The 26,262-nt window shown below is 41.5% G+C and overlaps 1 protein-coding gene across 2 annotated transcripts in view; it reads right to left on the reverse strand.

Moving 5' to 3' along the window:
* The window catches only part of Golga1 (golgin A1), a 48,607-nt gene that overhangs the window by 16,366 nt on the left and 5,979 nt on the right, over nucleotides 1-26,262 (reverse strand). For both annotated transcript variants that reach the window (XM_048342532.1, XM_048342523.1), the window contains exons 4-13: nucleotides 26,016-26,106; nucleotides 22,935-23,009; nucleotides 21,966-22,063; nucleotides 18,742-18,774; nucleotides 17,231-17,359; nucleotides 16,755-16,924; nucleotides 16,165-16,276; nucleotides 8,754-8,879; nucleotides 7,613-7,708; nucleotides 762-857 (exon numbers count right to left, since the gene is read on the reverse strand). In XM_048342532.1, the coding sequence (XP_048198489.1) occupies nucleotides 762-857; nucleotides 7,613-7,708; nucleotides 8,754-8,879; nucleotides 16,165-16,276; nucleotides 16,755-16,924; nucleotides 17,231-17,359; nucleotides 18,742-18,774; nucleotides 21,966-22,063; nucleotides 22,935-23,009; nucleotides 26,016-26,106 (1,026 nt within the window). The remainder of the gene's footprint in view (nucleotides 1-761; nucleotides 858-7,612; nucleotides 7,709-8,753; nucleotides 8,880-16,164; nucleotides 16,277-16,754; nucleotides 16,925-17,230; nucleotides 17,360-18,741; nucleotides 18,775-21,965; nucleotides 22,064-22,934; nucleotides 23,010-26,015; nucleotides 26,107-26,262) is intronic.

A 26,262-nucleotide genomic window follows, 5' to 3' on the forward strand; every position in this document is an offset into this window, starting at 1 on the left:
AGAGTTCTACAACTGGGTGCCTGTGAGCACAAAGGTTAGTGACCAAACCCTCTGAGCTTGCCTCCCCTCAGGAAAGTGGGGATGACAGTGCATGCCCCGGCTGTGTGGAGCAGGTGCAAGGCACTCACAACAGAGTCTGCATCGTGGCTAAAAGGAAGTCAATCATTGCTGTTTCAACTTCCTTGGTTCTAACTCAATAGCCCACTTGGAACTGGGATAATTGGCCACATTCTTGTCCTTGATAGTTTTGTGGGTTTTTTTTTTTTTTGCTTGTTTTTGCTCAGTCATGGGGCTTGACCTCAGGGCCTGGTTGCTGTCTCTGAGCCTCTTTTTGCTCAAGGCTAGCACTCTACCACCGGAGCTACAGCTCCACTTCTGGTTTTTGAGTAGTTAATTGGAGATAGAGTGTCATCAGAACTTTTTTTTTTTTAACAGTCTCATGAGGACTTTTCTGCCCAGGATGCCTGAGTCACTGGTGCCTGGCCACCTCATAGTTCTGAACTCCTCTGGATGAGCTGGCTCACAGCAAGGCATGACCTAAAGGCTGGGTATTGGTGGGAAATAATAGTACAGGTCTGTAGCAAACCCAGACATTGCTACCAGTCCTCATGCCTTTGACCTGCTCTGCCTCCTTGCTCACATGTAGCACAACTGCACTGAGGCTGGGTGCAGAAACTGCTGCCGAGGCTGGGAATGCATCTGGGGCATCCTCACAGGTAACAAAGGGAAAGTGCAGGGCCTGGTGCAGAGGAAGAACTCACGAGCTCCTGGATCTGAGCTTCCTGCACAGCCATGACATCCCGGTTCTGCCGGAGCTGCTCCTCCGAGGCCTGCAGGCTCTGCTCCAGTTCCTTCACCTGGGGAAATAGAAGCATTCTTTCTGTTCACAAGAGGCTGAGTGGCTTTACTACAAAGCTTTAAAATCTAGACCAGGGCTGGTTAGCTGTTGCTGCTCAGTGGTAGAACATGTGTCTAGAACATGCCAGAACTGGCTTGCAATCCCTAGCACCCAAAAGAAAAAAAAATCTAATCAATTTAGATAAAACAGCATTCCAGAAAAATGTAATAGCAAAAATATACCCATAGGGCTATATAAGACATTAATATTCTAATGTCTATTCTTTTAGCCTTCAGGATATTTTTAGTAATTCTGTGTATAATTTTAATCAAACAATATAAAATGTACTTTTCCCACAGTCATAAAATTCCTTTTGTGTTTCCATGTAATAGTCAGACCTTAGATGATTATTGTTCAACTGGGTTTCATACTTTCCTGGCCCAGCTGTTTACTGTGCTGGCACTTGGGTGGTTTTCCTTTTTTTTTTTTTGCTGATCCTAGGGCTTGAACTCTGGGCCTGGGCACTGTCCCCGAGCTCCTTTGCTTAATGATAGTATTCCACCCACTACCTGAGCCACAGCACCACTTCTTGCATTTTCTGTGATTAATTGGAGATAAGAGTCTCTCAGACTTTCCTGCTTGGGTTGGTTTTGAACCATGATCCTCAGATCTCAGCCTCCTGAATATCTAGGATTATAGGCGTGAGCCACCAGCAAATGGCTGGTTTCCCATCTAAAATGATGTAGCAGTTAGCATACACACATACAATTTTCAACTAGTGCGAATCATTTCCTTGAATTACAGATTCCCAGAATTGGGGTCACGGTTCACAATATGAATTTAGTTTTGACATAGTCCACAAATATTGACCCAGTCTGACTGTGGGAGGACAGACACAGGCTGGCAGAGGGAGTCAATGTCCACAGTGAGTGGGACTGGACACTCTAAGATGGCAACGGATTTGACAAAAGCTGTCTTTCCAATTTCTCTTAAAGTCTTCTTGTTTACTAAGTAGCCAGACCATGAGGTTCCTTGTTATTAAAATGTAAGCAATGCTGGGTGCTGGTGGCTGAGATCTGAGGACTGTGCTTCGAAGCCAGCCTATGAAGAAAAGTCCATCACACTCTTATGCCAATTAATCACCAAGAGCTGGAGGTGTAGCACACTAGCCTTGAGCAGAAAATAAAGAAAACAAACAAACAAAAACCCTTAAGCACAAGAAAGACAGAGCTTGACACAGAGGAAGATTCCTTTTATTTTTCTCTTCAGTGCTGTGGATGAGACCCAGGGCCTCATGCATGCTAGATGGTAGGCAAGTGCTCTATCACTGAGCTATATACCCAGGAAGAGACCCTCCCCCACACATATGTGGGTTGGAAATGTATCTTAGTGGTAGAGTGGTAGAGTGCTTGCCTAGCATGCATGAAAACCAGGATTCCATTCCTCAGTACCACATATACAGAAAAAGCCAGAAGTGGTGCTTTGGCTCAAGTGGTAGAGTGCTAGCCTTGAGCAAAAAGAAGCTCATCAACAGTGCCCAGGCCCTGAGTTCAAGCCCCAGGATTGGCAAAAACAAACAAAAAAGCATAATATTATTATTTTATAAATAATATTTATGTAATATTAAATAACATTATATACATTTTATCCTACAAATTGCTGAGAAGGATATGTATGTATGTATGTATGTATGTATGTATGTATGTATGGGCTGATCTTAGGGCTTGAACTAGGGGCCTGGGCACTGTTCCTGATCTTTTTTATTTTGCTCAATACTAGCACTCTACCACTGAACCACAACTCCATTTCTAGCTTTTCTGGTAATTAACTGGAGATGAAAGTTTCATGGGAGATGGGTGTGGGTGGCTCATATCTGTAATCCTCACTATTCAGAAGACTGCGATCTGGGTTCAAAGCCAGCTGGGCAGAAAAGTCCCCATGAGGCTCTTATCTCTGTATTAACCACTCAAAAACTAGAAGTGGTGCTGTGGCTCAGAGTGGTAGAGCGCAAGCCTTGAGTAGATAAGCTCATTATTAAAATGTAAGCATTTACATTTACAAGTACAGAGCTACTATTTCCACATAGGAGAGCTGTAATGTTACTAGTCCATGATGGTGAATTTCATTAATGGCATAGCCATGACCAAAGTCCAGCCTTTGAAACTACTGGGTTCAGAATATCCATGCAAGCTTCAATTTAGAGGCAGAGCTCAAGACAATTCAGATCCTTGAAAGGTTACCACATGACTCATTCTTTTCTTAGGCATACATCCAAGGGTAATTAAAATAGGCAATTTCACACAAAATTTTTGTATATTGTCGTTCAGTGGTACAGTTCCTCCTCCAGCAACACATTGCTACCACACTGCCATAAAAAAATTTTTTTTATCACTATCACCACCCATATCAAAAAAGAAAATGAAACAAAAGCTGCCCAGTGCATTTTGCAAGTCTATTGTTGCATGCTGGATAAATAATTACAAGTCCATTCATCTTATGATGTTAGATGTAAGCATTCTAAATAAATTATCAGATAACGGGGCTAGGGTTGTGGCTTGCCTACTAAGTCATAGGCCCTGAGTTTAAGCCAGTATCATTAAAAAGATAAAAATTTAAAATATCAGCTAACTGGGCTGGGAATGTGGCTTAGTGGCAGAGTGCTAGCATGCATGAAGCCCTGGGTTCAATTATTCAGTACCACATAAACAGAAAAAGCCAGCAGTTGTGCTGTGGCTCAAGTGATAGAGCTTTAGAGCCTTGAGCACAGAGAGGCTCAGGGACAGAAACCAGGCTATGAATTCAAGCCCCACGACCAGCAAAAAAATTAAATAAAAAAATCAGATAACTAAGTCTAGATTTTTAAAAATTACATTAAATTAATGTAACTAATCACATTTATAAATCAAAGAGAAAAATGATTTTACTCAGTCAATACAAATAAAGCAGATTAGAGTTCTACATTTATAATTAAAAAATCAAGGTAGCAAAGAAATATATTTGTAACTCAATAAAGATTAAATACCAAAAATTTTCTGCCAACTTTGCACTAAATGAAGAAACCTCAGTCTCATTCCCCTTTAGATTGGGACAAAACAAGAATGCTCACCGTCACTAGTACCCTGCTCAGTATAGGACTGGTCTACTAAGGCAGAAGACAGAATAAGGGCTAGAAGAATGGAAATGATTGCATTCCCTTATGGGTGGGTAATGTAGTTGTCTGCCTAGGGGGAAAAATATCAGAGTAAGAGTTCAGCAAGAGCCAGGCATGGTGGCTTGTAACTATAAACCTGGCTACTCGGTGGTTGAAAATTGTAGGTTTGAAGCCAGCCTAGGCAGGAAGGGCCACGAGACTCATATCTCCATTTAAATACCCCCCCCCCAACAAAATAATAAATTTTTTAAAAGTCAGAAGTAGAGCTGTGGATCAAGTATTAGAGGGCTAGCTTTGAGCAAAATGCTCAAGGACAGTACCCAGGACTGGCACACATACAAAAAATAAAAGAGGGGCTGGGGATATGGCCTAGTGGCAAGAGTGCTTGCCTCCTATGCATGAGGCCCTGGGTTCAATTCCTCAGCACCACATATACAGAAAATGGCCAGAAGTGGCGCTGTGGCTCAAGTGGTAGAGTGCTAGCCTTGAGCAAAAAGAAGCTAGGGACAGTGCTCAGGCCCTGAGTCCAAGCCCCAGGACTGGCCAAAAAAAAAAAAAAAAAAGAGTTCCGCAAGGTTACAAAACATAATATCAGGGGCTGGGAATGTGGCCTGGTGGTAGAGTGCTCGCCTCGTATACATGAAGACCTGGGTTCAATTCCTCAGCACCACATATATAGAAAAAGCCAGAAGTGGTGCTGTGGCTCAAGTGGTCCAGTGCTAGCCTTGAGCAAAAAGAAGCCAGGGACAGTGCTCAGGCCCTGAGTTCAAGCCCAGGACTGGTAACAAAAACAAAACAAATTAACAAAACATAATATCAACTAAAAATCTGGCATTTCAATAGAATAATCAGGAATAATAATCAGTTAAAATGTAATTAAAGGGGCTGGGAATATGGCCTTGTGATAGAGTGCTTGCCTCGCATACATGAAAAGCCCTAGGTTCAATTCCTCAGCACCATATATATAGAAAAAGCCAGAAATGGTATTGTGGCTCAAGAGGTACAGCAAAAAGAAGCCAGGGGCAGTGCTCAGGCCCTGAGTCCAAGCCCTAGGACTGGCAAAAAAAAAAAAAAAGTAATTAAAGCTTGGACACAAAGGCTCACACCTGAAATGCTAGCTAGACAGGAGGCTGAGATCTTAAGGACTGTAGCTTGAAGCCCCAAGGCAGACAATTCAGAGACTCTTTGATTAAGTAGTAAAATGCCAGAGTATAGGTGTGACTCAAGTGGTAGAGCTGCAGCCTTCAGCGAAAAAGCTAAGGGAGAGTGTGAGGCCCCAAATTCAAGCCCCAGTACTACTAACACACACATACACAAATTTAATTCTCTCATACAATTTACACCTTTAAAAAATCCAATAAAATTTAAGTTTAGAACTTTAGGAACTCTAAACTTAAAAGGTTTATAAATAATTAAGTTAGCTCTCAAAGAAAAGGGCATGTTAGCTAGGTGCCAGTGGCTCAGGCCTGTAATCCTAGCTACTCATGAGGCTGAGATCTGTGGATCAGGATCATGGTTCCAAGCCAGGCAGGAAAATTCATGACTATTCAATTAATCACAGAAAAAGCCAGAAGTGGTGCTGTTGCTCAAGTGGGAGAGTGCTAGCCTTGAGCAAAAGAGCTTAGGGACAGTGCCTAAGTCCAGGGTTCAAGGCTCAGAACCAGCAAAAAAAAAAAAAAAGAAATTGTCTTAATCATTGCAGACTTTCCATACAGCAGATAATAGACCAAAGGAAGATGCAGGAGGATGCAGCGACAAACCCGAGGAAATGGAATTAATAATAATGTTAGTATAAAAAATCAATATGGAGGGCAGAGTGTTTCATAGATGGTATTGAGGAATAAGGATGAAAAAGCTAGGGCTAGGTAAGGTAGTTTATGCCTATAATTTCAGCTACTTAGAAGCTGGAGATTGAGAGGATAAAGGATTAGGGATAGCCCAGGGAAAAAGTCAGTAAGCTGAGTTGGCAGGCTTAAGCTGGCGCATGCCTGGGATCCTAGCCACTCAGGAGGCATCGCTTGGATCACAGGCCAAAGCTACCGCAGGCCTCACGATCACAGGCCAAAGCTATCCCTGGGTAAAATCTCAAGACCCTACCTAAAAAGTGAAAAAGGAGGGAAGGCTTGCCATGTGCCTAGCAAGCATAACCCCAGTGCAGGGCGTGAGGATGTGTCCTCCCTCAGTATCCACCTGAGGACGGTGCTTCAGGGTACATAAATTGGAGATCTAGGATGTGAAGGAGGAAAATATAAAATTAAAAGAAAAAATACTGAGGATGACTTCCGACTGAGGAATAAGAATGGATTTTTTTAAATGGAACTTTAAGCAATACAGTAAAAAAAAAAAAAGGAAATCTGATTATAATAAAACTAAGAAATATCTGTTCAACATGGGACACATGGATAGTCAACAGATTACTTTAGGAATGAAAAAAAAAAAGATTAGGAACTACAATATACAATCAAATCCTATAAACTAAGGAAAAAAAAACCCAGAAACCCCCAATGAAAAACAAATAGAGGATTGGAACAAATAAAAACCTCATTTCTGTAATCCTAACTACTCAGGAAGCTGAGATCTGAGGATTACAGTTTGAAGCCAATTTGGGCTTTTTTTCTTTGGCCAGTCCTGGGGCTTGAACTCAGGGCCTGAGCACTATCCCTGGCTTCTTTTTGTTCAAGGCTAGCACTCTGCCAACTTGAGCCACAGCATCACTTCTAGCCTTTTCTATATATGTGGTGCTGACGAATTGAACCTAGAGCTTCATGTATAGGAGGCAAGCACTCTACCACCAGCCCCTGGGCAGGGAAATTCTTAAGACTCTTTATCTCCACTAAACTACAAAACAAACAAAACAACAACAAAAAGCCAGGAGAGAAGCTGTGGCTCAAGTGGTAGAGCACTAGCCTTGAGCACAAAAGTTCAGGAACAGTGCCTAGGCCCAGAGTTCAAGCCTCAGGACTGGCAAAAAATTATATACATATTTAAAGGAAGGAGAAACCAAAAAGACCAATATAACAACCATAGCAATGGAAGTCACTTCACACTCACTAACTGGGCAAAATCAACACAGTCAGGGTGCTGGGAAGATTTGGGAACTCTGACATATGATGGATGTGGAGAGCCAGGTGCAGCCCTTCTGGAAACAGTCTTGTCTTAGTCACCTTACAGAGACTGGACAGGTCAGTCAGTGCAATGTGATCTGTGGTACAGGAAGAAGAAAGCAGCAGTAGAAAACTATGAAGGAGAATAGATACCATGAAGCAGAGCAGTTCAAAATCACAGAGAATACGAATCCATAGCTGTATCTTTATCATAAACTAAAACCACATACATACAGAGCAATGTTATCCATTTTAAGGTAACTCCACAATGAAAAGATTTATATTAACCACATTCAAATGGTTTCCTTATAGGAGAGAGGCCATGTTAAAAGGAAGTGAACGAGAGAACAACTTTGTGTGGAACAATGGTGGGAACACAACAATGAAGAAAATAATCAAACTCTTTGTAAGAGCCAAAAATGATATTGAAATGAAAAAGTTCTCACCAAGGGGATTCTTAACCTTTTCAGTCAGGTAAGCACATGAACAGGAGAACAGGGGAGGAAGGTCAATATTTACCCGAGTCTCCAGGATGTCAATGGTCTTGGCTTGGCAACTTTTGGCTGCCAAGAGCTGCTGTCTGATGTCCTCTAAGCTCTGCTCAGCAATTGTTTTCTGTAATCGGAAAGGTAAGTAAAATAAGTTAATAATTCCTCCACTGAATAGTTATTGGTGGATAGCTGCAGCATGCTGAGTTGTGCTAGGTACAGGAGCTGTAAATATATGTACATATACCTCCCCCACCAAGAATATACTTTTTTTTTTTTTTTGCCAGTCCTGGGCCTTGGACTCAGGGCCTGAGCACTGTCCCTGGCTTCTTCCCGTTCAAGGCTAGCACTCTGCCACTTGAGCCACAGCGCCGTTTCTGGCCGTTTTCTGTATATGTGGTGCTGGGGAATTGAACCTAGGGCCTCGTGTATCCGAGGCAGGCACTCTTGCCACTAGGCTATATCCCCAGCCCAAGAATATACTTTTTAAAACAGTAATTACATAGTTTTAATTACATACAGTATAAACCAGCTATAGATAACATATACTGCTTATACATAAACCATGCTATATTCTACATATTATATATGCTTATATTAAACATATACATATCACACACAATACTATATAGACTACATAATATTATGTGCTGTAATAAGGTATAAAAATCTCTTCAGCACCATTTCTGGCTTTTTGGTAGTTAATTGAAGATAACAGTCTCATGGACATTTATGCCCAGGCTGGCTTTGAGCTGTAATCCTCAGATCTCAGCCTCCTGAGTAGCAAGGATTATAGGCATGAGCCACCAATGTCTGGCAGGTTATACTACTTGATGTGTAACTACCAGCAAATTGAAATGAAATTCACTTTTTTTTTTTTTTTGGTCTGAGACCAGGCTAGCTACTCTGAGACTGTCATCTCCAATTAACCACCAGAAAGCCGGAAGTGGCGTTGTGGCTCAAAGTGATAGAGTACTAGCCTTGAGCTGAAGAGCTGAGGGACAGCACCTAGGCCCAGAGTTCAAGCCCCACAACCGACAAAATGAAACAAGCTAAGCAAGAGCATCAGGCCCTGAGTTCAAGCATGCATGTGCACCCGCGCGCGCACACACACACACACGTCGTATAACTTACATGCTTGCCCATGGTTGGAACAAGGAAGTGAACATTACCTCTCTTAAGAGTTCTTGTGCATGTTCTTCTCCTGATAAATTCTGTTCCAGTCTCCTCTCTAAAGATGTGACTTTATCTTGCAAATGTGCAATGAGTTTTTCTTTTTCTTGAGTTTCAGCAGTGACCTGCAGAAAACAGAATATATCGTACTGCTCTCCCTTACATCCCCTCTTTGTTTTTGTGGCTCCAGCTCAAGCCACAGACTTTCACACTTAGCTTGTAACCGACAAATTTTCCTCGAGTAAAAAGCAGCACAGGTTATTTTATACCAATTAGGGAGAGAAAAAGACTTAGTTTGCAAGTTTCATTGTCTTCCTACAGATTACTTCCTACATGGAGCCTTCTGGGTCTGCCTGCTTTACTTCAAATCCTTAGTCCTTAAGGTATATTATACAAAAGTTGCTGAGCCAAGCTTCCTGTTGCCAAACCTGCCTTTTTCATAGTGGTTACTCGCTTCACCTAGTCCTTGCTAAGTCTAAACCCTAGGCACAGTCCCAGAATGCAAGCTTCTTCAAGACTGAGTATTGTGTTAACAGAATGAACCTGAGTCCTGGCTCCGGCATTATTCCTGCTGTGTGATCTTGAACAAATCATTTAGCCTTTCAGATGCTTGTTTTATCATATGTCAAAAGAAAAAAAATCTGGGAGGACTTAGGAGTCCCTATACTGAATGCATTTGAATAACGAGCATAGAGTAACAGCCACTATTCTTGTTTATTCTTCAATGAATATTTGCAGAATTCACTTTTACTTTTTACTCAAACTGGCCCTGCACAACGTTACAGCCTCATCTAGCACTACTCTCTCTTCCTCTCAGAGCACTTACTTAGCTGTCCTTTCAGTGCTTCTAACTTGTCCTTTTCCCTTTCACTGAAAATGTATTTAAGTTAAAAAAAAAAAGGTGAGATGAATTCCATAAAAATATTATGTTAAGCACAATAATTCGGGTTAGAAAAAGTATGAGTTGGGAAGTGAAAAGACAATAGCTTCAGATAAGGACCTGTTATCTAACAGGCAGAAGAACTTGCCTAGCATGTTCAAGGCCTTGCAATCATCCCAGGTAGACAAAAATTTAATATGGTTAATTATGCAGAAAATATTAAATGAACAAAATTAACTTACAAAAATATAATTAGAATAATTCTAGTGCCATAAAACTATTCAGTGAGGTGCCAGACTTTGATCACATGAACCCCATTTTAGAGCCAATCAGATTTGCACCTGTGTCCTAATCTTGCTTGCTTGAACACCTGATTGTTGTAACCTTGGTTCTTTGCCTTTATAAGCCCTGTGTAATCGCAGCTCGGGGCTCCCTCCTAACCTCCGCTGTGTCGGTGGGTAGGACGAGGCCCGAGTTGGCAGCTCGTTAAATAAAGCCTTGCCTTGCCTTGCTTTTGCATTTCGGAGTGTCTGAATCTCGGTGGTCTTCTAGGGGGTGGTCTTGCGACTTGGTACAACATCAGTACTTAAATTCTTTTCACACCAGAGGCTCATGCCAGTAATCCTAGCTACTCAGCAGGCTGAGATCTGAGGATCACAGTTCAAAGTCAGGCTAGGCAGGAAAGTCTGTGAGACTTTTTTTTTTTTGTCAGTCACGGGCCTTGAACTCTGGGCTTGAGCGCTGTCTCTGAGCCCTTCAGCTCAAGACTAGCGCTCTACCACTTGAGCCACAGTGCCACTTCTGGTTTCCTGGTGCTTAATTGGGGATAGGAGTCTCACAGACTTTCCTGCCTGGGATGGCCTTGAAGGGTGATCCTCAGATCTCAGCCTCCTGAGTAGCTAGGATTACAGGTGTGAGTCACTGGCACTGGCTTCCATGAGACTCTTATCTCCACTAAACTACTTCAAAAAGAGCTGAAGTGGAGCTGTGGCTCAAGTGGTCTAGTACTAGCTTTGAGCAAAAGAAGCTCAGCGACAATGCCTGAGACTTGAGTTCAGGGCACAAAAACAAACAAAAATTCTATCTTCAATTAACAAGCAAAAAAAGCTAGGTTAGCTCAAGTGGTAGAGCACTAGCTGTGAGAAAAAAAGACAAGCAATAACAAAAAACCAACCACCCTTTATACAAAGACAATAGGAAGCCCTTAATAGTTTTGTGGAAAATTCTGGCAAATATTTGAGGACCTGAAATTATAAGCACAGCATAGAATTACTTCATAGTATAGAAAAGAGAAGAAATACCACTCCTTATCTTTCTATAGGCTAACTTAATCATGGTACCAAAAATTTAACAAGAAAATAGCAGAAAGGAAAATCACTTATAAATATAAAAATTAAGATTCATGCAAACCAAATGCATGCAAACCAAACTTAGTAATGTAGAAAGGTTACACTACCAAGTTATCTGAAGAATATAAGTGGTTTAAAATTAAAAAAAGAAGTCAACTCAACATAGTAAAAATTTTAAAATAATAAAAATATCTCTAGACACATAAAGCTTTCAGTTCGCTTCCATACTTACTTGCAACAAAAACTGTTAGCCAACCAAATAATGTTAAGAATTTATAGTTATCATTAGGACATGGATTAAATAATAATTTAAACAACAAAAAATGACCTTGCTACCCTTTTTTGTATATATTGACAAACTAATCCTAAAATTTATTAAATACAAAGACTCACAGCAGATAAGCAATTAATGAAGAATAGAGTTGAAGAACTAACACTACATATTTCAAGACTTATTGAAAGATGTCAATAATCAAGACTGCATGGTAATAGCATAAGGGCCAAAGAACAGAACAGTACATTTAGAAAAGAACAAGCGTAATTCAGTGAGGAAAGGATCATCTTTTTAATAGTTGGATATTCAAAGGGGGAAAATGAACCTCTATCCTGACCTCATTTACATCCTTAAAAGTTATTATCTGGATTCTAGACAGAAACATAGAAATTAAAGCCATAAAATTTCTATAATACAAGAGTTACAGTTTGGGAACCCAAACCTTCTGGTCTTGGAATCACTAAAAATTTTTCTAGCTGGTGGCTGGTGGCTTATGCCTCTAATCCTAGCTACTTAGAAGGCTGAGATCTGAGGATCGTGGTCCAATGCCAGCACAAACAGGAATGTTCATGAGACTCTTACCTCCAATGAACTACTCAGAAAGCCAGAAGTGGCATTGTGGCTCAAGTGGTAGTGCTAGCTTTGAGCAAAGGAAGCTTGGGGTAAGAGCCTAGGCCCAGAATTCAAACCCCAGGACTGGCAAAAAAACATAAAAATAAATAAAAATCTAAATTTAAAAACTTGTTTTCTAATTTTAAAAAATCATGGAAAGATTTAAAAAGTTTTGTTATGTGGGTTATATCTACTGATATTTACTATACTAGAAATTCAAAGTCAAGCAAGTGCCATCCAAGTATTACTAGGCAAGCAGCCGTGATCTTACAGCCTTCTGGAAGAGCCTCATGAAAATACACACACACACAAACACATACACACACACGTATGTATGTATATATGTATGTATGTTTTTTGTCAGTCCTGGGGCTTGAATTCTGGGCCTGGGCTCTTTCCACCAGCTTCTTTTTCTCAAAGCTAGAACTCTACCACTTGAGCCACAATGCCACTTCTGGCTTTCTGAGTCATTTATAGGAGATAAGAGTCTCATAGACCTTTCTGCCTGGGCTGGAATCAAACGGTAATCCTCAGATTTCAGCCTCCTGAGTAGCTAGGATTATAGGCATGAACCACTGGTGCCAGCTAGGAATCCTATTTTGAAAGCCACTTTTTTCAAAGATACCACAGAAGAAAATCTTTTGTTGTTGTTTTTTTGGCCAGTCCTGGGCCTTGGACTCAGGGCCTGAGCACTGTCCCTGGCTTCTTTTTGCTCAAGGCTAGCACTCTGCCACTTGAGTCACAGCGCCACTTCTGGCCATTTTCTGTATACGTGGTGCTGGGGAATTGAACCCAGGGCCTCATGTATACGAGGCAAGTGCTCTTGCCACTAGGCCATATCCCCAGCCCAGAAGAAAATCTTTTGATACCTCTGAGAGACAAAAACTTCTTTGTTTGTTTTGTTTTTGTTGCCAGTCCTGGGGCGTGGACTCAGGGCCTTAGCACTGTCCCTGTCTTCGTTTTGCTCAAGGCTAGCACTCTACCACTTGAGCTACAGCGCCACTTCTGGCTTTTATCTAGATATGTGGTGCTGAGGAATCAAACCCAGGGCTTCATGTATACAACGTGAGCACTCTACCACTAGGCCATATTCCCAGCCCCCAAAAGTTCTTAAAATAGAATATAGATGGGGGGGTGCATTGGGGAAGGAAGAAGGTGGAAGAAAAATGAGGGAGGAGGTAACAAGTTTGATAAGAAATGTACTCACTGCCTTACATATGAAACTGTAACCGCTCTGTACATTACTTTGACATAAATAAATTAAAAAAGAGTATAGATGACATTATTAGAAACAAATTGAATTTTGACTTCCTAAATTTAAATATTTCCATCTTCTAAAATATACTGTGAGGAAAATGCAAAGGCAAGCCACAGTTATGGGAAAATAATAGCAAGATATCAAGCTAATAAAGAACTCGCATTCATAATATATAAAGAGCCCTATAACTTACTATAAAGAAGCTCATTAAATATGAGTAAAAGACTCAGCAGACATTTTACCAAAGATACAAATGATTCACAGCACAAGAAAGGAAGTTCTACATTGTTAGTGCAAATTCAAATCATAACAAGACATTAAAACAAATACATACTCACTTGAATGTTTACATATAAAAGACTAAAAAAAAAGAAAAATGGGCAAAAGATCTGAATCAGCACTTTAGAGAAGAGCATGAGTGGCCAATACACATATGAAAAAAATGTCAAATCTTGCTAGGAATCTAGGAAATGTCAGTTAAAATCATGAGACATTTCATATCCAGTACACTGGCAATTTGGCAATTTCACACATTGGCAAGAATGGAGAACAACTTCACTGTTGGAGGGGATGTGTAAATTACAATCTTTTTTTTTTTTTTTTTTTTTTTTGCCAATCCTGGGCTTGGACTCAGGTCCTGAGCACTGTCTCTGGCTTTTTTTTTTTTGCTCAAGGCTAGCACTCTGCCACTTGAACCACAGCACCACTTCTGACCAATTTCTATATATGTGGTGCTGGGGAATCGAACCCAGGACTTCATGTATACGAGGCAAGCACTCTTGCCACTAGGCCATATTCCCAGCCCCAAATTACAATCTCTATAGGAAAAAAATAGGGCATTATTTAGTGAAGTTAAAAGTACATATATCACATGATCCAAGGTTTTGTTTTTGTTTTGGTCAGTCATGGGGCTTGAACTCTGGGCCTCGGTGCTGTCCCTGAGCTCTTCAGCTGAAGGCTAGCGCTCTACCACTAGAGCCACAGCCCACTTCCAGCTTTCTGTGATTCATCGGAGATAGGCATCTCATGGACTCTGCTGCCTGGGCTGGCTTTGAGTTGTGATCATCAGATCTCAGCCATCAGAGTAGCTAGGAGTACAGGTATAAACCATCAGTGCCCAGTGACAGGTGCTTTTTTAACATGGAGGATAGATGGGAATTCATTGCCTTATTTCAATTTCTACCTTACATGTATTTCATAAATTTTTAATAATTACAATGCATATGATATAAAGAGTGATACAAAAAAAAGATTTCAAACTCATATTTGTTTTGTTTTGTTTTTCCGGCCAGTTCTGGGGCTTGGACTCAGGGCCTGAGCACTGTCCCTGGCTTCTTCCCGCTCAAGGCTAGCACTCTGCCACTTGAGCCACAGCGCCACTTCTGGCCGTTTTCTGTATATGTGGTGCTGGGGAATCGAACCCAGGGCCTCATGTATATGAAGCAGGCACTCTTGCCACTAGGCCATATCCCCAGCCCTCAAACTCATATTTGAACTCCAGGCCTCACATTCACAGTGCCTCCTTGCTCAGCTGATGCTCTACCATTTGAACTATGCATACTGCTTTTTTGCTGATAATTTTGGAAATAAAATATTTCTCTTTTTTTTGGCCATGGGGTTTGAACTCAGGGCCTGGTCACTGTCCATGAGCTCTTTTTGCTCAAGGCTAGCACTGTACCACTTTGAGCCATAGCGCCATTTCTAGTTTTCTGGTGGTTAATTGGAGATAAGCTTTCCTGCCAGGACTGGTTTTTTTTTTGCCAGTCCTGGGCCTTGGACTCAGGGCCTGAGCACTGTCCCTGGCTTCTTCCAGCTCAAGGCTAGCACTGTGCCACTTGAGTCACAGCGCCACTTCTGGCCATTTTCTGTATATGTGGTGCTGGGGAATCGAACCAAGGGCTTCAAGTATACGAGGCAAGCGCTCTTGCCACTAGGCCATATTCCCAGCCCCCTGCTAGGACTGGTTTTAAACCCTGATTCTCAGATCTCAACCTCCTGAGTAGCTAGGATTATAGGTGTGAGCCACCAGCACCTGGGTGGAGAGAAAGTCTTAAGGATTTTTCTGCCCAGGCTGACTTTGAACCTTAATCCTTGGCAGGTTACACCTTCCTGAGTAGCTAGGACTCTGCATACATGAGCCACATATCGGTGACATAAATGATTTTTCCTTTTCTTTGTGGTGCTATGAGTTGAACCAAGGGCCTCATACATGCTAGACAGGTGCTCTATTACTGAGCTATATTCCCAGTCCCCTAAGATACATATGGAATAGCTACCAGGGGCTTATGCCAGTAATCAGAGCTACTCAGCAGGCTGAGATCTGAGAATCATAGTTCAAAGCCAGCCGTGGCAAGAAAGTCTGAGAGACTCATCTCCAATAAAATGCCCAAAAGCTGAAAGTGGAGCCCAAATGGTAGAGCACTAGCTCAGGGACAGCACCCAGATCCTGAGTTCATGCCCTCGGACCAGCACAAAACGAAATAAAACAAACAAAACCCGAGTTGAACAAATGTTAATCCTGAGGTTTGAACTCAGGAACTCATTCTCCTGAGTAGCTCCGATTACAGGTGTGGGCCTTTGGCACCTGGTATACTTTACTTGGGCACCACGGTTCATGTCAGCTACTTGGGAAACTGGGGTAGAAGGTTTGTGAGTTGGGCAATTTAGTGAGATCTCATCTTAAAACCAAATAACACCAAATAAAAACAATATGTCTACAATGTGCCTTGAAAATTCCTGTTAAGACAATATTGTCTTTTTCTTCTTCTTAGTAGACAGGTTCTTGCCATGTTCCCAAGGTGGCCTTGGGAACTTCTGGGCTTATGTGATCCCTTTGCCTCATCCTGTCTAGTAGCTGGGACTATAAGCACGCCACATCAAACCTCAACAACCTTGGACACTAGAGAGCGGCTCCCTTCTTAGAGCAGCCTGCCTAAAACAGGAAGGAGGACAATGTAGAATGCAAAAGAATGTACATTTCAGGAACCTGTTCATGAATTCTAGGCAGTTAGTTCTACTGTTTGTCTGGTATACTTACCTTCTGCAAATCCATGGAAAGTTGCTGAATGACTGTTTGGAGCTCTTGTTCCTTTTGCTCCAGGGCTGTGATCTTGTTTTCTGCACCAGCTTGTGATGCTATCACATGATCTCTTCATTGAAAGAAAGCAAAGAACAAATTTGGATACCTCATCTATGAAACGCTTTTCAAAGGAAAAATGTAGATTCTCCCTTACATGGTAAGCTGCAAACAACATTATTAGCTACACAAAGGGTTTATCATTGGAAAAGATTCCATGGCTCTCTCTGAAGAAGAGGCCCCTCAGAAAATGCCTGCCCAGATTTAAGCATGAACTCTTTCATCTGCCTCAGATTATGCAATAACTTTAAACCTAAAACCAGACTGAGTTGCTTAGCAGGACTGAAATGGACCTGAGGTTAGGCCGCGAAGGTGAGAGAGGGTCAGTGGTAAGATGGGACGGCACACCCGAGCCTTAGGCAGATATGAATGGGTGGACACCTCTGCCAGCGCTGAGATTAGGAAATGGTGCAATGAACAATGCAAACAGGTGAGCAGGCTACAGACAGAGCTACACTGCTGCCCAAGGGCCCCACAGACCAAGCAAGAACCTCTGCTCTTCCAGCGAAGAGTAGTGTCTCTGTAATTCTTCTAGCTTGTTGCTTAAGTCTGATGACATCTGATTGGAAGTCACCAACTGCTCCCGAGTGTGACTAAGTTCTCTGGTTCGTGCTTCCAACTCTTGTTCCACTTTCTCTAGACATTCTTCTTTTTTTAAAAGCTGATACAAAGACAAAGTTTCATTAGGCTCCTGATTTAAAAAAATGTACTTTTGAAAAATAGCCAAACACTTTCATAACACTTTTGTGGAATTAGAAGGGGGCTTATACACCTAATACTCAAAACAAACAAATGGTAAAGGAAATACAGGTTAAACAAATATTCCATTGTCATAATTTAAAAAATACTTAAGTGTGACTAAAATTGAAGACAGGTCTTTATTTCAACAATTAGAGAACGATGGTTAATTAAAATAAAGAATAGCCAGCATTATTCAGTGTTTAGCTTCTAAAACAAAAAAGCATACCATGTGCTTTAGTTTACTTAGTTCTTGTTGCTGGAACCCCTCTAGTTCATCAATTTCGTCCCTCTTTTGGAAAAGATTCAAACTCTGGTTCTTCACTTCCTGCAACTGAGCTGTCAGAAACCTTTTTTCCTATATGGAAGAAGATATCAACTCAGGCAATTAAAGTATCACACAGGTGGATTTTTAATTTCTTTTTCTTCTGATGGTGCTTGGGCTTGAATTCAGGGCTTCCTGCTTACTAGGCTGATGCTCTATCACTTGGATCTTTTGCTGGTTATTTTTGAGATAGGGTCTTTTGAACTTCACTGCCCAGTGAAAGGATTTTATATATATAGGCTAGTTACCAATGCCTGGCGTGCGTGCGTGCGTGTGTGTGTGTCGCGCGTGCGCACCAATTTTGAGGCTTGAACTCAGGGCCTGGGCACTGTCCCCTGACCTTTATTTGCTCAAGGTTAGTGCTCTACAACTTGAACCACAGCTCATTTTCTGGCTTTTTGAGTTGTTTACTACAGATAAGAATCTCAAAGATTTTCCTGTCTGGGCTGGCTTCGAACCACCACCCTCATATCTCAGCCTCCTCAGTAGCTCCTTTTCAGTTTTTATTTTTAGATAAGGTCTTGTATTTAAGTCTAGGTTGATCTGCACCTGATCTCCTATTTGTTTTCCACATAGCTGAGATGATAGATGTGCTTCACCAGGCCCACCTGGGTTAAAAGCCCTAGTTGGCTTTGAACTTGGCTGTGTAGGCCAGACTGGAGCTATGGTCCTAGAATAATCATTTCATCTGTGTCTATCCAAAAGGTTCTCTTATCAGCTCAATGCTGAGCTCTGAGAAATGCTTCTTGATTTACCAGGAAGTATTCTCAATGTGACCACAGGACCAGTCAGGGCCCCAACAGAAACAGACAGTAACTCAGATTTGGTATCCTGAGAATGGATTAATAAAGGGTTTATCTAAATTGAGAGCTGGTTAAGGAGAGAAAATGTGGGCTGGCAATGTGGCTTAGTGGTAGAGTGCTAGCCTAGTAACGGTGAGGCCCTGAATTCAATTCTTTGGTGCCACATAAAGGTCCCCATCAGCCAAAGCTCCAATTGAAACTGTGTCTTTTAGCCAGGAAAGGCAAGGAACATGAAGGGAGCATATGTGGGCACAGTTGGGGAATAAGCATGTTGATCCTATGCATGCTTCTTCCATGCTGGTGCTCCCTACTGGCTGAACCCAATCAGAAGCCAGAGGACACAAAGCCTGGTCGATGAGGTAGTGATCAGACTTTAGAGCCAAGGAAAAAGGGAAGTGGGTAGACAGTGCATCAAGAGCAGCAAGCAAAAGATATCCAGTATGTCCTTCAACAAAGAGCAAGCCAGGGGCTGACAAGGCAGCTCTAATCACAGAGTGCCCTACTTCCAGTAGGTGGTTCTGCTATCAGTACTGTACAGTGGTTACTGGAGAAAACATTTCCAACTCCTCCCGCCCCCAGATAAGACTGAGACAAAAATAGAGATTGACTAACCTTTTCAAGTTGATCCATCTTTTCTGACCATTCCTAAAACAAATCAAAACAAAACAAAAGAAAGTACAGTTTTTAGGGAAGAGTAGCTGTATTAATATGGCTTTCAGAAAACAAACATACCCAATAGCCATCAATGAAAAAAACAACACAAAAAGCAAACAAAACGCAAATCAACTCCTATAACCCTGGTTTAATATTATAGAAGCCCAGTCCTAAGCGGAAAAGAAAATGAACTTCATATAAAGCGCTCTAACACAGGCTTAGTCTGCAGACTTCCAGGAAGAGCAGCTGAATAAAGCTGCCTCTCTGCCTATTCCCAAGCACTCTCCCATGCCCATGGCGGTTCTGGTTCCTTGGGAATGGTGGCTGGAACCACTGAGGTGGGTTCACTTTGCAAATACCTAAAAATTAATTCACTGAAAGCAGCAGGAAGCACTGAAGCAGTACCAAGTAGTTATTTTTCTTCTTGTATTCATGTACCTATATGCTTTATGTCTTCTAGTAGAGAACAAAGGAAAAGAGATGCTCTGTCCCTTATCCACAAGCTGTAAGTTAGGGGTAAAATAATCACTGGGACAAAAATCCATATTCTGATTGTACAATCTTGGATTTTCCTTTATTATTTTTCTTTTGGGGGACGGGGGATGGCTTGAACTCAGGGCCTAGGTGTTGTCCCTTAGCTTTTCTGCTCAAGGCTGCTTTTGGTGAGTGGAGCCAAGTTTTTTGGTGATTAACTGGAGATAAAAAGCCTCAAGGACTTTGCTGCCCAGGTTGGCTTTGAATTGCAGTCCTTACATTTCAGCCTCCTGAGTAGTTAGGATTATAGGGATGGGCCACTGTTGCTCAGCACATTTTCTTATTTTATAAATATTCATATTATTTTTATCTACTGATTTGTGAATGACATTTTTCCTGGCTAGCAAATGTCCTAGTTGACAAATATACAGTTTATTTTTTAAAAGGAGACATTATTTATTTAGCTACTCCTGGGGCTTGAATTCAGGACCTGACTACTGCCCTGGCTTCTTTTTTGTTCAAGTCTAGCATTCTACCACTTGAGCCATAGAGCCGCTTCCAGCATTTTCTGCTTATGTGGTGCTAAGAAATTGAGCCCAGGGCTTCATGCAGGCTAAGCAAGCACTCTACCACTAAGTCACATTCCCAGTCTCTAGACTTTATTGTTTTCGAGCTGGAGTTTGAACTTGCTAAGTGATGGGCCTTGCACTTGGTAGGCAGGTACTCTACCACTTGAGACATATACCTCATCCCTTTTTTGCCTTATTTTTTTTTTTTTTTTTTTTGGCCAGTCCTGGGGCTTGGACTCTGGGCCTGAGCACTGTCCCCGGCTTCTTTTTGCTCAAGGCTAGCACTCTGCCACTTGAGCCACAGCGCCACTTCTGGCCATTTTCTGTATATGTGGTGCTGGGGAATCGAACCCAGGGCCTCATGTATATGAGGCAGGCACTCTTGCCACTAGGCCATATCCCCAGCCCTGCCTTAGTTATTTTTTAGGTATAGCTAAATGTTACAGAACTGCTAGTGGTACAGAATTATACCACTACATCTGGTTTGTTGGTTGAGATACAAACTCACCCCACCCCCCGGCTGGCCTCTAACTACAATCCCCTGATCTCTGCCTCTTGAATACCTAGGACTGCAGGCCATGAACACTTGGTGACAAACATATATTTAAAACAAATCAACTATTCCATCTATAGAAGATCAAATTTATATGACTAGCTTATTAAAATCAGGAGCATCATTACAAACATTGATGCATATCTTAATTTTAAAAGGCCACTGGTTGTCTCAGGCTAAATATACTTGTAATTATTGTTAACATCTAGTACCATCACTATTTCCATTTCTTGCTGCCATGCAGTCAGCATCTTTCCGTAGATGGTTCTGGGGGGAGATTCATATGTTCCCCTTGATCTAGTTAGCTGGGCTGAAGGGCAGTTGGGGCAGGGCTGGAAGAGCTAAGCACATGCTAAGCTCTCTGCTTCCACTGGCAGGTATCTGGGGGTGTGGGCTCAAAGCAGGGGCTCAGAAAAGATATTTCCCTCCCCATTTTACAACACTGCACAGATGCAGAGAATGAGACTCATATTCTAGACACATTTAGTGGTTACAACTGTCATCTGACTTTATAAGAAAAGAGCAGGGGCTGGGAATGTGGCTTAATGGTAGAGTGCTCACCTAGCATGCATGAAGCCTTGCGTTTGATTCTTCAGCACCACATAAACAGAAAATGCCAGAAGTGGCACAGTGTCTCAAGTGATAGAATGCTAGCCTTGAGCAAAAAGAAGCCAGGGACAGTGCTTAGGCCCTGAGTTCAAGCCCTAGGACTGGCACCAAAAAAAGGAAAAGAGCAAAAGAAACATTAAAAAACTTTGCACAGCCAGGTGCTAGTGGCTCACGCCCATAGTCCCAGCTACTCAGGAGGTGAGATCTGAGGATAGTGGTTCAAAGCCAGCCTGGGCAGGAAAGTCTGTGAGACTCTTATTTCCAATATAATACTCAAAAGGCCAAAAGTGTCACTGTGGCTCAAGTGGTAGAAAGCTAGCTTTGGGCAAAAGAAGCTAAGCTCAGGGACAGTGCTCAGAGTTTAAATCCTAGAACCAGTTAAAAAAAACCCAAACCCAAAAAACTTCATACAACTGGGCACTGGGGGCTCATGCCTGTAATCCTAGCAACTCAGGAGGCTGAGATCTGAGGATTGTGGTTCAAAGCCAGCCCAGGCAGAAAGTCCATAGACACTTATCTTCACTTAGCCATCAGAAAACCGGCAGTGGCTCAAAATGGTAGATTACTAGCCTTGAGCAAAAAGACTTAGGGATAGTGCCCAGGCCCTGAGGTCACGTCCCATGACAGACCCCCTCAAAACACCAACTTTGTACAGCATTTCTTTGCTGCTAGGTTGAAGATATTTTCTATGCATATCATAATTTCTTTTTTTTTTTTGCCAGTCCTGGGCCTTGGACTCAGGGCCTGAGCCCTGTCCCTGGCTTCTTCCAGCTCAAGGCTAGCACTCTGCCACCTGAGCCACAGCACCCCTTCTGGCCATTTTCCATATATGTGGTGCTGGGGAATCGAACTGAGAGCTTCATGTGTAGGAGGCAAGCACTCTTGCCACTAGGCCAGCCCAGCATATCATAATTTCTATGACACTGCACTAAGTGAAATCCTTTTACCAGTCTTGGGCAATGCCACATATAAAATACCTGGTCCTTCCTGGCTAATGCCAAAGCCAGTCCTTCTGCCATTTTGGCTCTGTTGGCTTGGAATGTCTCATTCTGCTCTTGAAATTTCCGCATGGATGCTGTTAACAAAGAGGCTCTATTTGAGATATGGAAATATTTCAGAAATAGCATGACAAACAGCTCATGTGATTACTTTGCAAATGTCACCCACAAAAAGGCCAAGAGCACCTAAGTGAATATGAGACCAGGAAAATCCTGTTCCATCTCAATGTCCCAGAACCTTGTTTGCTTGTTAGGGTCCTTGATTTGTTTTAAATAATAGCGAAATATATATATGTAGGAAGATGCCAAAAGGTAATATATTAAGTGGTACAATGACAAAAACTTTTTAGGTAGATTACCAGAAAACACCAATGTGGATGCTAAATGCCAGCAATTGCCTTTTTACCAGAACTGAAAACAATACTAAAAGTCAAAACAAAGAAAAACAAAGCTGTTTGTAGTTTATTTTCCTTAAAAATGTTTGTTTAGTGTATATCAATTAAATAATAGCTTTGTATTTCTAATAGCATCTTTCTTGAAGAGTACCCAAAGGAACACATCTGACTTAGATGTTTTACTGTTGGGGGGAGAAGGGAAGAGGCAATGGAGCTTTGCCCTGGGTACTCTACACATTAGTAATGCAGCTACTACTACCAGCATCTCCTTGTCTAGACCCAACAGCCAGGCATCAGATTTTATTGAAACATACATGCCGCCAATAAGAGGTTCGGCTGGATGGAGACAGGATGGAACACATGATGACCCATCCCACAAAGCAACAGAAGCACAAGTTTCTACTAAGAAATAGCAGACAAATGACATATCAGTCTCATGAAGAACACCATAAAGGTACAAGTTCTGACAACAGGCAAACTTAACAAACACTACTGTTTCATTTGAAAGCTAAAGCCTGGAAAGATTGAAAAGAAGCAGGAAAAAAATACGTACAATCCTGGTGTTTTTCTAATGCAATCTCAAGCTTCTCTTTTATCTTCTGTAAGTTTCGGACCTGTTCAGCATAGTCTTGGGTGAGGAGGATGACGCACATACCAGGAATGGACAAACATCAGGAAAGGAAGTTAATTCAACAAAATAATGAGTGAAAATGATGATGACTTCCTCAACTTGAAAACCAGTCCTGTTAAGGAAAGCTAGGCAGATAGCCTCCCATAACAATGAACAACATAGGCAAACATGTATAGTACAAACTATTCATGGTATAAACAGTGAATACAAATGGGCAGATTTGTTCAACCTTTATAAAGCCATTGGTCATCAGAAATGTCTTGCTATGAAAAACACATTATCACCTCAATACTTAGTGGGGAGTTTTTGTTTTTTGTTAAGAGTTCCACAACTTTTTGATGGTTAATGGGTGATAAGCCTCATCCAAATTTGAGAGACTCAGACTTTTCTGCCCAGCTTGGCTATGAATTTCAATCCTCAAATTTCAGCCTCCTGAGTAGCTAGGATTATAGGCATAAGTCCCCAGTCCCCAGGCTCCACACTTAGTTTTAAGTCTCAGTGTTTTCCTTCCCCTCTTGGAATTACAGCAAGACAGATGAAGATAACTCACTCAAAGCTTACTTACTTATAGCTTATCCAACTGATCAACAGTGGTTGGAGCAAGAGCTGCCATTTTAGCACAGGACTGCCTTTATGGGGCAGGTTCTTAATTTTTTTGGATAAGCTAGCAACTTTTCTACATAGGAACTGAGTTACCTGAACATATGTCAAAGGCAAGTCAAAGAAAACAGAGTAACATAATGAAAATGGAAACAGCAGTTTCCATTAGCTGGGACTCTAAGTAAAATAATAATCCTGAGTATTAGTTTCTGTATCTATTTCAGAGGAAATATTAAAGTATTTCATATCTGAAGTGTTTGACACACAGTATTCAATAAAATGTAGCTACTGCTGTTATGACTGTAATTCATATTAAGCTGTAGGGCAATATCTAGGGTGTTAAGCTGGCTAATGTCAGCCCTCTTTGCTGTTCTTTCTTAAGTCAATGCTAATTATTCTTTCTATGTCAAGGAAAAAATACATACTGCTTTATAACTATCTTACCAACATTATATAGATTTTTCACCTCTGTTATTGATGTAATTTATGGTTATGAGTGACAAGACAGTAACAACTGGGAACAGGGTTATACTGAGGACAAATGACTGGTAGCCGTGAACTAAGAACTTTTGATAGCCACATATATACAAGCATGTAATGCATAATATGGTGAATTTTGATTGACTGGTTTCATGTCAATAAAAATGGGCATAAGGCCACTGGACAAAGACATGGAAACCATGGGCCACTTCACAGGATGAAGTCAAATGTACCCCCAGTAGAAAACAGAAGAAACCCACAACTCAATCAGGAACATGTGTTATTCAGGCAAAGGATATAATAGGAACCATATACAGAGATGTAATGACAATCACACCTTCTACAAAACCACAGTTAGAATAACACTGAAAAGTGGCCCCAAAGACCCAGGACCAACACTTTCAGAGGTGACATGAACTAGAGCAAGTGACAACATGGCACCAGTCTCTTAGGCTAATTGGTAACCCCAGTATCTGTTAGCTGTTCCTTACAGATATTACCTGCCTCTTACCTCCTACCTCTAACTGAAAGTAAGCTATGTTAATGATGGATAATGGCCAAATCTATCTTTTTTTTTTTTTTTCTTTTGCCAGTCCTGAAGCTTGGATGTAGGGCCTAACCACTGTCCTTGGCTTTTTTGCTCAAGGCTAGCACTCTACTACTTAAGCCACAGAGCCACTTCTGGCTTTTTCTATATATGTGGTGCTGAGGAATCGAACCCATGGCTTCATGTATGCGAGGCAAGCACTTTACCACTAGGCAATACTTTTTCTTTTTTTGAGGAGGGATGTTGTTATGTAGCCAAGAGTGGCTTTGAATTCACTGTGTAGGTCAGGCTGGCCACAAACTCATGATCCTCTTAACTTGTCCTCCTGAGTTTTGGGATTACTGTCATGAGCCACCATGATTAATGTCTCTCTATATGACTTTTTTTTGGTGCTAGTAGTGGGATTTGAACTTAGAGCCTCAAGCTCTCTTAGCTTTTTCTTTCAAAGTACTCTACCACTTGAGTAACACCCCCAGTTCCAACTTTTGGCTGGTTGGTTAGAGGTAAGAGTCTTAAGGAATTTGTACATAGGCTAACCTTGAACCATGATCTTCAGATCTCAGCCTCCTGAGGTCTATAAGTATGTGAGCCATGGGTGCCTAGTTAACATCTACTTTTTTTTTTTTTGTCTGTTGGGCTTGAACTCAGGGCCTGGGAGCTGTCTCTGAGCAATTTTGCCCAAGGCTAGCACTCTACCACTTTGAGCCACAGTGACACTTGTAGTTTTTTGAGTAGTTAATTAAAGAGTCTCACAGGGACTTTCCTGCCTGGGCTGGCTTCGGACCACAATCCTCAGATCTCTGCCTCCTGAACAGTTATAATTACAGGCATGAGCCACCAGTGCCTGGCCACTAACATATACTTTTTTTTTTTTTGCCAGTCCTGGGGCTTGAACTCAGGACCTAAGTACTGCCCCTGGCTTCCTTTTGCTCAAGGTTAACACTCTATCACTTGAGCCACAGTGCCACTTCTGGCTTTTTCTGTTTATGTGGTACTGAGGAATCAAACTCAGGGCTTCATGTATACAAGGCAAGCACTCTACCACTAAGCCACATTCCCAGCCTCTAACATATACTTTTAATGCCTTTTACATTCATGGCCAAAAAACCTCAGGAACACACACACACACACACACACACACACACACACACACACACACCCCACCCCCCAAAAAAAACTCAAATTCAGTTTTGATTTACTATTGAGTAGATTTTTAAAAAGGGGAATGAAGGGGGTAAGACTGCACCTTTCTTACTAACATAAAAACAATATGTCAAAATAACTATAAAGTTATCCTTTAAGGGTATCTGATAGGTTGAGAGAAGTAGGCAAGGCAAGTTTCTTGCTGTTTGCTATTTGTGACTCTTTAGACATACCAGAAAGTCGGGCCTCTAATTTTCGTATCTGTTCATTTCTTCTCAAAAGCTGGGATGAAAGGTCTTCTCTGGAGCTGCTTCCATCAGAAGCCTGTTGAAATAGACAGGAAAGATCACATAGGTTTCTAGCTGTGTGAGACTATAGCACCAGACAGAAAGTGATGATTCTTATTTCACATTGGTTTCACTTTTATTTATTGTGACCATTGATAGGCTTCTTAAATGGCTCTATATTCTCTTTCTAAAA

Source organism: Perognathus longimembris, chromosome 1 (assembly GCF_023159225.1).
Source record: "Perognathus longimembris pacificus isolate PPM17 chromosome 1, ASM2315922v1, whole genome shotgun sequence".
Taxonomy (NCBI): Eukaryota; Metazoa; Chordata; class Mammalia; order Rodentia; family Heteromyidae; genus Perognathus; species Perognathus longimembris.